Here is a 16085-nt window from a genome sequence, read left to right as displayed (position 1 = left end):
GCACACACACATGCACACACACATGCACACACACATGCACACACACACACTTTTGCACTTATTCAATAGCTTTGGTGAATGTGAATCTGTTGCTCAATGCATAATATTTTAGGTATTTTCTTTAAAAAGTAGAAAACAGGTGACCTGTCCCTTTAACCAGCTATAGTACAAAATTCACAGATGAGCAACACATTTGTATATAGCAGCACAAATTAAGCTTGTTGCTAACTCAGTTGTGTATTACAACTCCTTGGATTTGATATCTTTTACATGAACTATTTGCAATGCCATACATGAAGAAAGTATTATGGGTAGCTGCACCGATACTTTACTGTTTACATGTCCACTACAAGTAGTGGTAATCCTTCTACTTACATTAAAAAAAAAGCAACTATTACTATTGGCACATTTTACTAGTACAGTTATATGCACTAATATGTTTATATTATGTGTATACTTCTCTGGCAACATAAGGAGTTGTAAGTCAGTAGATATGCCCACTCTCCCACCATCTTTAGCACTCAAAATGGCTGCATGTGTGCATGCTGCCAAAGTTAGTCTTCATAAATTTAGCCTATTGCACTGATTCTTCTACACAACAATTTATATACAATGGAACCTCAGTTTTCCAGATACAGTCATTGGATACTACAGAAATGACTGCTCTATTAGAGTAGTGACTGCTCTATTGGGGTAGTTGAATACTGCAAAATGTTTATTTATGCAGTTTCTGAGATATGAACTTTTCAGGCTTATGGACCACCCCTCACCCCAAAGAGTTCAGATAACTGAAATTCCACTGTATTCTTAGTTTATTTTTCACTGATCAAGATTCTCAAGCATGTTGTTGACTAATTTGTGTTCTACCAACAACACAAATTGCTCAACGTTTTAATAAATTTATGTCAAAATCTTCATGCCAACAAAGTTAATTAATACTTACCTTTTTGTTACTATGTATAAGTTTGATACACCACCTTCCATCAACCATATTTACTGCTGTGTAATGTCTAATTTGGTGGAGCAAGGATTCTTTGCTCAGTTTGGACTGACTAAGGATAAAAGGATGGATCAATGTGGTATACATATGTGCAGCCAAGTAGTCAAGGAGCAATCCAGAGTGTTTACAGTGTCCTGATATGGCGTATGCATGGCCAATACTTACTAAGTACTAACCACGCAGGTGAAAAAGGACCAATTTCTTTTATACTACACCTGATCACTTACAATAAAATTCAAATACATACAATGAACAGTACAATAACAGTTAGCTTTGTTCAGCCCATAGTTCAAGTTTGGCTATGTTGGGGATGATTAAATTGCATTCGAATAGCCTTAAGTCGTTGTTTGGCCTCATGTAGCTCACGCTCCTTTTTGTTTATTGCTGCTTGAGCCTCAAGCTTGAGCATCATCTGCTGGATGGCTGACTTTGGCTGATTTATGTTCAGATCATGTGTAACTTCTTGGGAGGCATTGCGTGCTGCCCTAACTAATGCCTCTGTTGCTTTCTTGACTGCAGATCCAGCCAACTATGTATATAATGACAAACATGCATTAATACAATAGCTCAAGTGATGTAGACATACAAACCTGTAATCGTTTGTTGTTCTCAGATCGAGCCTCAGCTTTCACCTGACAAGCCATCAGTAGTTGAGCAGTGGAGCTAGCCACTGCTTTAGCCCCAGCAATCAGTTTATCCTCAATAACACCTCCAGTTAAAACAAGATTAGCTGCTTCACATAAACTACTAGTTGCTGCAGCAACAAGTTTAGCCTGTGATATTACTCTAATTAATACACTCTACTAACATTTACAAATACTTACAGCTGATACAAGACCTTCAGACCATTGGCTGTCATCACTTTCTGCTTCAAAAACTTTCAGCATTCCCTGATCTACTAACTCCCGATGAGCAGCTGTGGCAGCTTTGACAAGAGCAGAAGTTGCCTTGCCAATACTCTTAGCAGCCTCAACAATTTGCTCATTAAATGTCAAATCCTTATTACACAGAGCAACATAACAGAGTGTCTTTATAATCTGTTAGAGCTTACAGCTTCTGGTCGAGGCTGTATCTGTTCCAACCGTTCCAGTTTCTTAGCAGCATCTTCAATGGCAGCAGCTGCGTTAAGCAATTCTGTTTCAGCAACAACAGTAGGATCTTTAACATCCACCCAATCAGATCCTGCGATAATGATCACAACATATTAATCACCTGATCTAGTCCCACCCACCTTTCAATATTTCTGCACAATGCACCATCTGTGCTACATTCTGTGCTACTTCTCGTGACAACTCAGCTAGCTGTTGTTTAGCTTGGTAGGTTGGCTTTTGGACAATCTACAACCCAACATAACCATATTACTATGATATCCATGACATTAACACTTACAAAATGTACTTGCTCTAATAGTTTACAATAACTAACAGCACAGTGCTTCCCAGTAGCCATCGCTCTACGCTTAAGCTTGGGACTTTCCGAATGAGCAGCAGTACCCTATTGCTGTAATTATAAGCCAGAAACATTTTTCACACTGAGCACACCTTGCATATCACCATCATATTAGTTAGTGCTTTACTACCCATGTTAGCACAAGCCATAATGTCCTCTTGCCGGTATGATGACCCTGCCTGCACAGCTTTAGCTGTAGACAAGGTGACTCCCTTAGTAGCACGGACAAGGTCCTCAGGTAGAGCATCTCTTTTAGGGGCATTATCTGACTCGTACTCCTGTAGGTATGGGAGCAGAGGTAATAATGTACTTACCCCCCCCCCCCCCCCCCCCACACACACACACACACACACACTGGGTAACTGGTGTCCAACTTGAAAAGTTGGACTAACTTGAGTATTACCTATTGTGTTGCATCTGATTACACTTGGGGAACTTTTTATGTTACAAAACCGATTTATGGTTCACTAACATAAAATTAATCAATTGCATGTTTGTCACTAATTGGTCTCAAGGGAGAGTCACAGCTTTTAACATAATTATTTTGTACTGAGTTATCAATACTAGTACACAGGTTACCATAGCAGCAATACCTTCAATCCTTCATTAATAGCATCGATGGCATTCTCCAGGGACCTGAGCCCTTTGCTTGTCTCACTTTCAATATCCTTCACAGTCTTTAAAAGTGCACTGACCCCAGTCACCATATCCTAATTATCACAACAGTATGTTTTAGTATACTAGAACAGTGCTAGGCTCACCTTAGCTGAAGTCTTCAGCTGTTCCATGGCTGGGTCATTAATACTCTTACCAGATGCTGCTTGTGTTGTATCAATCAAATTAGAGAGAGCATTAGCAACATCTCTCACAGCATTCAGCAACAGTACCTGTGTGTAACCTTGACTACTAAATTATTTATCACTCAAGATCACCTGAGCGTCAAAATCATCAGAACCCAGAGCAATGGCTCCCAGTTTCACAGCCTCTGCTTCTTGAGAAATAGTGTTAACTGCAGCATGTACTGCTTGAGCTAGTTGTTCTTGTGATCCCTTAGCACTGTTTACCAAGCATTTTGTGTCTTCTACAAGAATTTTGGCAGTTTTCAAGATCTCTTCTTTGTTTAGAGCAATGTTTCCCTTTGACCCATCCTCACTGTTGAGGGCTCCAGCAGTGGCAAACATTGCCATGGTTTCAAGCTCACCCATAATACCATTGATTGTTGATATGGCTTCATTACAAGCTTGTGTTCCCTTACTAGCTGCCTTCAGCATGGTGATGACGTATGACAACTAATGTGTAGCAGGGTAACAATACTTACAGACAGACAGACAGCACCTTTTCAGCTAACACTTTCGATGCGTCATTAAGGTCCTTGATTGCTTGTGCATCATCAGGAGCAATCTGAGAGTTTACCATACAGTGAAGTAGATCTATTGTAGAATCACCGACTGCATGAATGTTGGAACGTAGCTTCTGCGATGCCTGTAAAAGTGTGGTACTGCATTGTGATGTTTCCAACAGGTTTCAACATACATCTTCTGATTCTGTAGTAGCCAGTGCTCCTTGGGTGGACACAACTAACTCGGTGTAATTGGCTGAAATCACTTGACATATACCAGCCGTTTCTTCTGGAGAAGATGTACCCTTCAGTGTCTGTGGTAACAACAATGGTATAGTACACATGTACAGTAAATATCCCCAGAGTATTTACCAGGTCTTGCAAATTCTTGGCCAAACTATGGCATAGCTGCAACATTGATGTCTGGTAGCCAACAGATGTCTTCTCCACTGTGAAATTGTGGCCATCATCAATCTTCTCCATCACCTTGATAACATCCTCCAATATAGTTGACACCCAGCTAGTATCTCCTCCAAGTTGTTTAACAGTCTTTGTGAGGTTTCTAACTGCTTCCTGTGCATTCTCTGCTGCTTCCTCTGTCTTCTTGTATGCCTCTGTTGCCTAGCAATAAACAGCACCATACATTCTTCCAGTTCATTATGGCAACTACACCTTGGGATTTCCCCCAGATTCTTGTACAGCATACAGCAGTTGTATGACTATCACAGCCAGACTTTTAGTTTGCTCTAGTAACATTGTTTGTTGCTGGGATGATGGGGTCTTACTAGCTAGTCCAATAGCTGACTCAGCTAATCCCGGAAACATGTTCATCATAGCCATCACCTGACATGATGTCTATCACATGAAGTATCATCACCATGCATACTATACCTGGTGACCAATTTTCTCTGCTGCAGTGTTAGCGGCAACTTTGATTGGCTCAATAGCTCCCTTGATGACATTGATACTCTCAACTAGTTGCTCCAGTAATCCCTACAAGTACTTCACCATGACAACCGCTTGTAGATACAGCTACAGTTTACCTGGTGGGTGGATGAGGTGTTTGGTTTGAGACTTTGTGATAATCCAGCAAGTACTGCCTGGTCCAACATATTAATTGTGCTGTTGACCACTCTTATGGCTTCTTCACACTCCTTCTGTCCTGGACATTTCTCCCTAGTAACCATATCCATGATTACTACATCACTATCACAACAATACATACTTCATAGCGCTGAGCAGAGCTTTGGTAGATTCACTGATTGCCTTTGAATGGCTGGCCAGTAACTGCCAAGTGGCAGCATCATTTGTGTTGATTGCCAAACTCTTTGATGTGGTCAACAAACTAGTGCTGGCCTTGATCACGCCTTTGCCGGATGATATTATTGGCTCTTGTGCCTTGTGAGCCTGAGCACTGGTCTTAGCAGGAATACTGGAAAATTCTTGAGATGATGCAAATGTAGTTAAAGCTTCCACTGCTTTTACGATTGGCTTAGTGGCCTGAGAACAAGCTTCTCTGTTCTCTGGTGTCATTTGTCCAGCAAGTGCCTAACAAGAAGGATCAATAACTTGATAACACAATCAGTTTTTACCTTGATATTCTTTATCAAGGTGGTTGTACTGTTGGCTACATCTTTAGCTGCATGTACAAAGTGTTGTTTGGCAACTGGATTGCTAGTTTTTACAGAAGCCAATTTACAAGTATTACACAAAATACTCGCGTGCTTAGCTATCACTGAGGCAGCAGACAGCACCTGTGGATCACATGGGATAGCAGGCACATAATTCATCCACACCCATGCATTATGGCTACCTGATGCTGGGAGGAGTCGGAGTTGAGCAGACTCTGGCAAGTCATACTGATAGCATGATTGGCTCTAGCAATCTGTGACTGGTCTACTATCCCTGGAGTGGTACTGGTACTGGTGGGATCAGCTATGCCAATCAAGTAAGCTGCCTACACAGTGGGTAACAAATGAAACACAGTGTGATCCAGACAGAGGGTAGTGGTGACACACCTGGGCAGCAGCTTCGGTCAGTTGACAAACAGCTTCAGATGTGGTATTAACAACTTTACCAAACTGGTCATAGTCTACATTCTTAGCATGTGTAGTAATGAGTGTTCCAGTCTCTTCCAACAATTTAGATTTCTGCACAATTGTATCCATACAGTCAAAATAGGTGAACTCATTGACTGGCTCATTGGGTCTGTCCAACAATGCGGCAATCACCTATGTATAAGTCATGTAATAGCGTGAGTATATAACAGTGACATACGCACATTCAGTGAAGTGGAAACAGTGACACATATGTACAGTGAGCACACACACACACACATTACGCACCCACTACACACAAACAGACACACACACTCACACAAAGGCACAAAACAGACCTCAATGTTACGAAGAGCATTATCACACTCTTTCTGGCCTGGTCTGAAGGTGGAACAATTGTTGAGCAGTGAATTGATTGAATCCGTTACAGCCCTAGTATGATCACATGATACATTATCATATCATGTTGTGAAGTTACCGGGCTGCAGCTGCCAGTACATTTGGAGCATTAGGATCAACACTGAGTCCTTTAGCAGCTAATAGCAGTTTACTAGTAGTTACTGAAATGGAGCGAAGATATCCAATAATGGAGTTCTGAACGTCTTGGTCTTCGGAATTTCCCACCAGTGTGAGGCCAGCCTGAAGGTTGTATGTCACTTATCTTTTGCAATAAATACAATATTACTTACAATTAGCAATTCTTGGAATTTGGTAGCAATATCGGCGGACACTATAGCCAGCTGTTCAGGAGTACCATGGGAACCAGATACTAATTCATTGCTAGCTATGTTGAGACTGGCAGCTGCTGCACTAAGTTTGCTTTGTAGTACTTGGTAAGTTTCACCTTTGGCACAAGGGAACTGAAATGGGAAGAATGTGAAATAGAGATTGGAGTACACCATCAATCAATCAAGTACAAAACAATAACAGACCTCTTTGCTCTGCAGAGCCTGGCTGGCAATTGCAATACTCTTGATGGCTTGGTCTACGTCCCTAGTTCCAGGCAAGCAGTTAACTACAGTGTTAAGAGCCTGGGACACAGCCTTTGCTGCCTGTAGTAACTGACAGTCAATATTTGAGCATGGGCATGACAATGCATCACCTGAGCCAGTCTCATTTGCATATTGGGTTGTGTTGGATTTTCTACAGCATATTTAGCCTCTGTAATCAGGGCCACTGTTTGATCCATTAATTTTTGAGCTGTTGTCAAAATATATTTCTGTGTTGACTTGTCCTTTGATCCTGCGGCCACACCCCTCACTGCTCCAGCCAGCACCCTGCATCATATGATCAACATCATGCATCATACAACAAGGATCACATGATCAACATCAGATCACATGACCTACTAACTTCAAGGCATTAGCGGTGTCCCAGGCAGCTGTTCCAGCATAGGACTCAATTGCTTGGCTAACAGCTGTTAAAAACTGAGCCATACATGAACCGACAGTCTTGCTGATAGCTCCCAAATCCAGTGCACAGCTCTCAGGCTAATAATGACAGCATTACAGTTGATATTATACTATAGTGGATCACTCACTGATTCTCCAGGCAACAACAGTAGTTTGCCTTCCTTAGCTTCCTTCTGCATCTTAGTAAGATCATGTGACAAACCCTTGACTAAATCTATTGCACTGTCTATTTCTAAACTGTCACACACTTCTGCAGCCTAGTGGGAGGTACTTATGATCATGTGATCTACACACAGCCACAACCACCTTAGTAGATGCTGTACACAGTTCAGCAAGTGTAGCTGCCATTAATTTGGCAAAGTTCCCTAATTGGAGAGCAGCAGATTGATCACCCACTGTAGGCATAGCACCCTTAGCTGCAGCAATCATTTTTCCAGCCGGCTAATGGGACACAACACACATGATTACAATGTGATGACAGACATCATGACATACTGCTATCATGGATTGGGAGGTATTAATTAGACCAAGTTGAGCACTGGCACTGTCAGGATTATTCACACTTGTTGTAACAGATTGGACCAATCTGCTGATCTGCTCTGCCACTGACTGTAGTGATGTAATCATGGTTTCATACGTAGATCTTGTGACACACTAGCTTACTTTGCAATGGTTTATCAGTTGCTGCTGAGAGGCATCATTTCTGTTAGAGGCTCCGGCCCCTTGAGCAGCTGCTATACACTGTGTAGCAATGACACCAGTCTGTTTTGCTGCAATTACTAGTTTCTTAATAGCTTTCTTCTTCAATGCAACACTTGCAGTAGTATTAGTGATCATACAAACACCTTCAGCAGCCTTGTGAAGAGCCTCTTGTGCAGCAATATTATTTGGATCATGAGCAGCACCCTAACAATGGCCATACAACCAAACTTTATCAGGTGATGATTACCTTGGCAGCCTCAACCATACGAGATGTAGCATCAGCAAGGTTTTTGGCAGAGTCAAGGAGACAACGTCGAGCATCGGCATCCATTTGCCCATCCGACTCTGCCCTTATAGCTCTAACCAGCATTGATGTGGCTTCAGCTATTAACTTAGCTTGTTTAACCATCTCCTGAGCATTGCCCATTGAGCCAACCAACATCTCTGTAGATTCCAGTATGGTTTCACAAGCTTCATCATACTTCTGTGACTCAGCCAGACTATGTCCATCACTTATTTGGTTAATGAGAGAATTTAGTGCCTCAGTGACGGCACGAGCAGCTGCTCCAAAATCTTTGAATGCATCATCTCCACAGTTCACCTGAAGGTAGTAGTGAAATCATCACACACATACAGACAGATACACACCTGTGCAAACATCACAATCTTTTCAGCAGCTGCAGTGACCAGTTTACATGCCTCCATGAGCTGCTCTTGGCACAGTTTACTGTCTATACATGGAGCCAGCACTTTGGTGCATGTATTCAGAGCCTGTGTGGCCATAGTGGTCAGTTTACAAGCATTCATGACTTGATTTTGGAGAGCTTGGTCTTCACACTTCTGAGCAACTATCTGAGCATTGTTTACAAGTACTGCTGTTGCTGTGGTTATGGCTTTAGCCATAGTTACTAATTCATCTTGTGTCTTTTTGTCCACTTCACAACTTCCAGCCAATAGTAACAGGTAACCACCTGTTTCAGCCATTTCTACTGCACCCTTCAGCAACTCCTGTCTGTGCTAATTATCAGAAGGAAGCATTTACACTGATACAGCAAGATCAATGAGTTAGTTACCTCTAGTTTTTCTGGCTGAGCTAAGTTTAGCAAGTTTGCAGTGGCTGAGGCTAGTTTTCTAGTAGCATCCAACAAGTCATCACTACCTCTGCTGTGTCCCTTTAAAGCAGCAATCAGCCGACAGGCTTTAGCCAGTGCAGTTAAGTTAGTAGAACTACAAGGCAACCAGTAAGGGTTACAAGCTCATACACCTTGTCACTTACATAGTAGTGACAGCAGCTCCAGCTGCAGTGTAATTGATGTCTGAAGGATCTCCTGTACCAGTTAGTGTTACTAGGGCAGCAGTTGATGCCAAAATGGCTGACAAGGCAGAGCTGACATTCTGTTGGGCAACATTCATACTGTTTTGTCCCAAAGCAGCCAATTCCTGTTCCAAATACATTATATTGCATCTTCAGTAACTAAGGTAACATACACTATCAGTGCCCCCTGCAATGGGAGACAGGTCGGTTGAAGTTTCACATTCGGTCAACACTGTATTACAAATCTCAAGAGCACCATCTAAGTTTGCCTGTAGTTTCTTCTGTGCTTCTAATAGTTGTCCCTTCACTGGTCCCTACAGCAAAGTATGCGTATGACACAATTTCCCCAGAAGTAGGGGGAAGGTTTACCATTCCTTTGGGGTATTCCCGGTAAGCTCCACTTCCTGTCATGATTCCATGTTGGGCTCCTTCATTCAGATGTACCTGTAGCTGGTCTGTGTGTGCATGTACATGCATGTCATATCTTGCTCTAATATATTAGAATACATACTGTCTTGTTTAACACTCTGTATTTCGCCATGATGGACCACACCCTCTTCTGAGCCCATGCCTTGTCCACCAGCTATGAGTGATGTCATGTCTGCCCTGCAGCAATATGTAACACATTCTTCAGTATGTGGAATTTTCCTTACCTTATTCCACCAACTTGGAATTCACTAATGATACTTTCTTCATCATCAGAATCAAGTTGTTTGTGAATGGCTGGATGCTAGTTAACAAATTAATCATTGTGTCATATTAGCTAACCAACAAAAAACCTTTTTAATAATGATATCAATGTATCCAGCAATTAATTGTGATATAGTTTCTCCTTCAGTGGTCTGTACCGAGTAACAACCTCCAGAATGGTCACCAAAGTCCAGTGTGAAGGCATTAGGAGAGGCATTCCACCAATGCACTGCCGTCAATGGCCATGTTTTTAATACTTGTTTGGTATTCTCATCCACTTTCATGACAGACTTCTTACTGATGCCAAGGAGACAAGGTACAAGACGATGACGTCCCTTCATCTTGTCTTTAACAAGGAAGAAAGTTACTCCATAAGTTCTCAACGATCGACATAGCTGGATGTAACGTAACTTTGCATTGAGTTCTGACATATTGTATAGTTTACGATGTTCCTATGTCATCACCATAGCAACACTACTATAGACACACCTCAGCTTACAGCAAAAATGGATTTCTCAATCCCTTTGATCTTGACATATTCTCGTGGTAGAAACTTCTTAAGCCTACACCACCATATAAAAATGTGCCTAAATGATTTAAAATTCTTCTAGTGGGATTAAGTTTGGCATGCAGAATAAAGATAGTTGAAATTGAAAGTAATTTTGCCAAATTCAAAGTTGAACCTACTAACTGTTTGTCACTTTGATCTGCCAAACTATCATTTTGCACTACTGATACACTACAAGTTTACAACACAACCAAATACATATTAGTGGCATGGGCTACTGGGTCTGACTACATACAAGCCCTAAAAGGTATTACTTACTCCAGAAATCCTGGCTTGTGTTTAGCCTCATTGTGATTACCAAACTGCATCTATTGAGAAAATATTATTATAGGGTTAATGCATAATAGTATATGTGTGGTGAGTATAGTGTGTTTACGTATTGTGTATTGTGTAATGTAGTATGCACACTGTTTATAGTGTAAATGGTGTGACTGATGTAAGCAGTACAATATGCTTACAATGTTTCTGGGTTCAGACCAACAGTGATACATGACATCTTTTGATAACATGTAGTCCCAACACATGTTAACATGTTATGTGTTTTGTTAACTATAAACAACAGCTAGGATTATTGTGCTGTGTAACAAAATCTGAGAGCAGTCACGTCTGAAATATTATTAAAGGCTATGTACGTAACCGCCTGAAATATTATTAAAGGCTATGTACGTAATCAACAGCCAAGTTCCCTGTTTTGAACGGAGAGAGATTTATAGTTAAATATAAACATGTAAAGTATTGAAGAAAATCATACTAGGGATGTGGATCTGGTTTGCTCCACTACTTTCCAAGCAAAAACAATTGCAACCCCCCAGCAGTTTGATTTAATTTAAGAAATGGAATAAGGATAATTATTATGGAGAACCACAGCTAAATTGCTGACCACCATACAATTATGGTGGGTTTCTATGGCGAGACATAAAGTTTAGCATTTGAGGACATTCACTAAATTTTTTCAATTTGCGACTATTTTTGGTGCCATGATAAAAAGGTTATCAAATAATTTTGCAAAGATTAACATCATGCTGTTAAAAGCTCCATCACTAAGTGCTCTGGGAAGATATAGTTGTGTGATATGTTTGCACTAACAAAACAATGTGAAAATATGACATTGGTTTAAATATCTTGTTAATCAGCTAGGCTCATAGTAGGCTGCTAAACATAAACATGTCATGCAGCTACTGGAAACTAGAATCAATACTATACACTACACACTTACATACATACATACTACACACACGTGCACACACACACACACACACACACACACACACACACACACACGCACACGCACACGCACACGCACACACACACACTACACACAACACACACTACACACATACACACACACACACACATACACAACACACACATGCACTTACACACGCACATACACACACACACACGCATGCACGCACACACACACACACACACACACACACACGCACACTGTATGCATACACCTCCCAGGATTGACAATAAGGCAATAATGTACACTAACATGTAATGCACACTTAACTACATAATAATATCTCACTTGGCACTGCAGAGCTGCAAATTGTACAGCTTCATCTTTGGTTGTTGGGTGACTTCCATTGAGAATACCATCATGTGACTATGACAGACAGGATGATGACACTCACACACTCACCACACACACACACACACACACACACACACACACACACACACACACACACACACACACACACACACACACACACACACACACACACACACACACACACACACACACACACACACACACACACACACACACACACACACACACACACACACACACACACACACACACACACACACACACACACACACATACACACACACCTGATGAAACAAGAGGTTGAGTTGTACAGGATCGTTGTGGTCAACATTCTGATCAGAGAAGTGAAACTTTTTCCTAAAGAGTCATTGGTTGCGGTAGCTGCAAAGTAGTGACTAACCTTAGAACAAGCATCTGTGTTTCATCAATCCCTTGTTCCCGTAGTGATTTGTCATGGTTCAGCCAGGCCAGTTCATCATCTGTATGAAGACGCTTCTTCATAGCATCCAACTTCTTCTGGTCCCTGACAATAGTACTAGTCTTTGTCTTCTGTTCAGCAGCAGCTGAGCTACCCTCATCCAAGGAGAATGAGAACTCCTCAGGATTACTCAATCCTGTAACAATATAATATGTCTTATTATAGCCCACCAATGGAATAAAGGTATTGTTGGATTGTACAACTAAATGACCACATCCCCTACTCACCAATCCGTAAACAGCAAGTCTTGATCAGTTCCCCAACATTTAGACTGTCATCCACCTAGTATACATCAAGTAATAACATGATACTTAATGCTATTATATCTTACCAATATCATTTTCTGAGTATCGTCCAGTGTCTTCACACGTAAGGGCCTAATCTTCTTACGATACTCTAATAAATCCTACCACAATAATCAGTATTTTTTTATAATACCCTAACACCATCCACTAGTGGCAATTTCAGACCATTTATAATAAAGACTATTTAAAATTCTGGGTTTGTAAACAGTGGTAGATCTAGATGGGTTTTTGTAGTTTTGACAGAAACCCCCTTTTAAATTTAGCTTTGTGGCAGTCTAACTAGCTTCATTACTGTTGTATTGACAATTTGTCATAACAAACAACTATATACCACTGTATGTCAGTAGTACGCATGCAATTACACTTAACTAACACCATTCATAGCTATTAATTAAATTCTCAGCAACATGTTACTTTTCACCTCCCAGAACATTAAAAACGATCGAGATACTCTAATAGAGCAGTCAAAATTATAGTAAATGTACCAAATTTTCTATTTTTGTGTGTAATAGTTTAGGTTTTTTTGTTTCTTTGTTTGTTTAACCTTGCCGTTCCCACACAGATCTCTTTAAAGAATCTAGTTGTGGTCTCACAAGACCAAGGTCTTATCATTATTGTAATGTATTTACATGTTTTCTCATTTAATAATGATGGTTTTCTTTAGTCATAACTTTTGCCCTATAGTTAGCTATAATAATTACAGTTAAAAGCATTGGATTATTATATTGCTAACCGAAAGCAGCATAAAATCCAATCTCAAAGCTTCTGAAATCTCGAAAATTTCTGAAGAAATGTACTCAGGTGCCTTATTTTTTAGCTATAGCTACCAACTTTAAAAAAAAAAATCCTAGATTTGCCACTATAAAGATCATTCCATAAACAAGATTTTTATATCTGTTATATATTGCTCAAAATGTCTGACTGTGTATAGAATTTTGAATACACGCTTGCCCATTAAAAATACGGCACCGCAGTAACATTTGCTAAGAGATTAACTGTATGACCTAGTGCACATATTAAAAATTTAATGTTTGTCCACTATAATGGTCGCTAAACCTCTATGCTGATTTAGTACATTTTAATTAAATCTCTAGTAAGACACCTAAAGCTAATAATTATACATACATTATTACACAAAGTATACCGTACAAGGTAAAATGCATTTTCACATTACTATCGGCACATTTTTTCTTCTTCGGGGCCCCATACGTATTAAAAGTTGCACATGATTGTACTAGCTAGCTATACCAGCTAAGATGTTCGCTTGTGTGAAGACTGACTCTGGCAACCTGTAGCTACCTATATGACTCAGTCGAAAGAAATATCATATAGCTAGACTAATTATAATAAATTTAAACTTTGGTTAGTTGAAAGTACTCTGTTAGCAATGAAGCATTAAAAGGTGTATGGCTTAAGCATTTTCAAGGTGTTAAGCATTAGCTATAGCTACGTACGTACTGACATAGACTAATCATAGCTAGCTAGTTATATAGGTATAATGGTTATATCGACGGTGTGATCTGAAACCGCTAATTATAATCATACATAGCTAGCTACCGTGACTCACTCCATTCTTGAAATGGTAGTAGCCCAGAGTCTTTCCTTGCTCTAGCCAGCGACCTTTTACAGGGTCCTCGTCAGGTTTAAACAGTCCATACTCATTATCAGCAGCTATAATGCAACAAAAATTGTGATGATCATGAAGGGGGTGTTGTTTCAGCTGCAGTTTACCTTGTCCATGAACCGCGTCTGGTACTCTCTCTCGGATGATGCTCACCGCGTCGTGCACTTCTACAGTGTCGTTAAACAGCATGGTTTTTATGTTGTTACTCTTCACAATGCTGATACGAAGTGACAGGGTCGTCATCTTGTCCCCTTTCCTCTCTTCAAGTGTGACAATTAGCTAACAGGACGGGACAGTGAAGGAACTAAGTAAGGTAAATGCGGGTATTTCCGGACAGCGCACAATTCCGGACACTTTATGTATAGCACCCAAGAATGAATCAACTAGAACACACTTTTCGATTTTTATAATCCCTATAAGAATAGCTATTCACACCAGAAATTTCAAGGCAATCCGTTGTTTCGTTCCTGGGCTAGCTTGGTAAAGGTGCCAAAGTGTCCGGAATTGTGCGCTGTCCGGAAATACCCGCATTTACCTTAGTTACAATTAGTCAGTAGATAATAGCTAACATTAACATAAAAATTAATAGATCGAGGAAGCGACACTATCTTATAATGGGAGTATTGCCGGATATCCGGTGCCGTTGACGAGATTCCGAATCCGTCATGAAATTTTCTGCGGATTCCAGGGTTCCTCTTATTTTGTTTGTATTAAAATTTTATTATTCTGATTAGTTTTTGTGGGATTCCGACTAGCTATAGATTTATAGATCATGAGTCATGACGATATTCCTACTAACTTAAAGATTCTTTTAAGAGATGTCAAGATCCTTTCGAAAAATCCTAGCTACGTAGATTTATTAGAAGTTTTTATCTAGCTAACTAATTAGCTATTTATTTCACCACAAGGCAAATAAAGGTGGGTGTTCAGGAAGCAACAAAGCCTATAGGGGTAGCTACCACCTACAAAAAAACAATATAAAAACAAGAAAACACACATGCAGTAGTTAAACATTACAAAAAACAAATTGAATATACAAGTTAGTAATCTACATACAAGAAAAAGGTTAAGTAGAACGACTGCAGAGAGTGGCTATGCCCTACTTAGAACTTGTAGTCTAATTTTATTTTGATGTATAAGTAGCTATAACATTATATTTTTGTATTTCCTTGCCATGCCCACACTGGTTTTCAATTTTGGAACCAGTCTTTGTGCATGTGACCGAGGTTTTTCAGGCATGTATTATGTTCTCATTATTAATGATGATTCAAATCAAGAAAATTATACATTAAAAGTGGCACAGCAGGAGATGGACAAAATGTTGAACGAAATGGAGTTCCACAAAAAAGATACAATTTACAAAAAGGAATACCTATATGAGTTTATGGAGGATTGCTTACACAAGAGAGATAGAGAGTGTGATTTTGTTGGAGCAGTGCATGGAGAAGGTAAAGTGATCACTAAAAGGTACTGAGATATGTTGATGGAACATATCATAATATTACTGTCGTCAATGTCAAGTATTTTCGTCAGGTAGATGGCAATGGCCAGGACAACTCTCCACAACATTGAACATTCCTGACCA

The 16085-nt window shown here is 40.1% G+C and overlaps 1 protein-coding gene across 1 annotated transcript; it reads right to left on the bottom strand.

Annotated features, from left to right (window-relative positions):
* Positions 1-1203: 1203 nt before the first annotated feature.
* On the bottom strand, positions 1204-14796 carry LOC136258111 (talin-like). Its single transcript, XM_066051410.1, has 48 exons — positions 14608-14796; positions 14444-14547; positions 12903-12977; positions 12799-12853; positions 12494-12707; positions 12378-12450; positions 12067-12144; positions 10791-10840; positions 10464-10527; positions 10054-10416; positions 9928-10004; positions 9786-9880; positions 9644-9729; positions 9448-9588; positions 9236-9399; positions 9033-9186; positions 8608-8976; positions 8207-8560; positions 7921-8163; positions 7753-7866; positions 7564-7698; positions 7386-7514; positions 7199-7335; positions 6948-7122; positions 6778-6897; positions 6535-6705; positions 6324-6484; positions 6184-6277; positions 5807-6019; positions 5602-5745; positions 5381-5542; positions 5014-5336; positions 4832-4964; positions 4680-4781; positions 4461-4631; positions 4161-4409; positions 3983-4102; positions 3785-3931; positions 3382-3738; positions 3211-3336; positions 3043-3159; positions 2542-2727; positions 2390-2494; positions 2232-2337; positions 2052-2182; positions 1825-1998; positions 1591-1773; positions 1204-1529 (listed from the first exon to the last, which is right to left on the bottom strand). Exons 1-48 carry the CDS (start codon positions 14741-14743, stop codon positions 1290-1292), a joined length of 7620 nt encoding a protein of 2539 aa, XP_065907482.1. The 5' UTR covers positions 14744-14796; the 3' UTR covers positions 1204-1289.
* Positions 14797-16085: the final 1289 nt, after the last annotated feature.

This window comes from Dysidea avara, chromosome 6 (assembly GCF_963678975.1).
Source record: "Dysidea avara chromosome 6, odDysAvar1.4, whole genome shotgun sequence".
NCBI classification, from domain to species: Eukaryota; Metazoa; Porifera; class Demospongiae; order Dictyoceratida; family Dysideidae; genus Dysidea; species Dysidea avara.
Note: the sequence above shows the minus strand (reverse complement) of the source record. Positions and strands in the feature narration are given on the sequence as shown.

Excerpts from the sequence above, each read along its gene's own strand:
- LOC136258111 (XM_066051410.1), bottom strand. The coding sequence starts at position 14,743 with ATGACGACCCTGTCACTTCGTATCAGCATTGTGAAGAGTAACAACATA. Across the intron at positions 12,978-14,443 it reads ACTACCATTTCAAGAATGGA|GATTTATTAGAGTATCGTAA; the intron begins GTGAGTCACGGT and ends TTATTGTGGTAG. Across the intron at positions 2,495-2,541 it reads ATATGATGGTGATATGCAAG|GGTACTGCTGCTCATTCGGA; the intron begins GTGTGCTCAGTG and ends TTACAGCAATAG.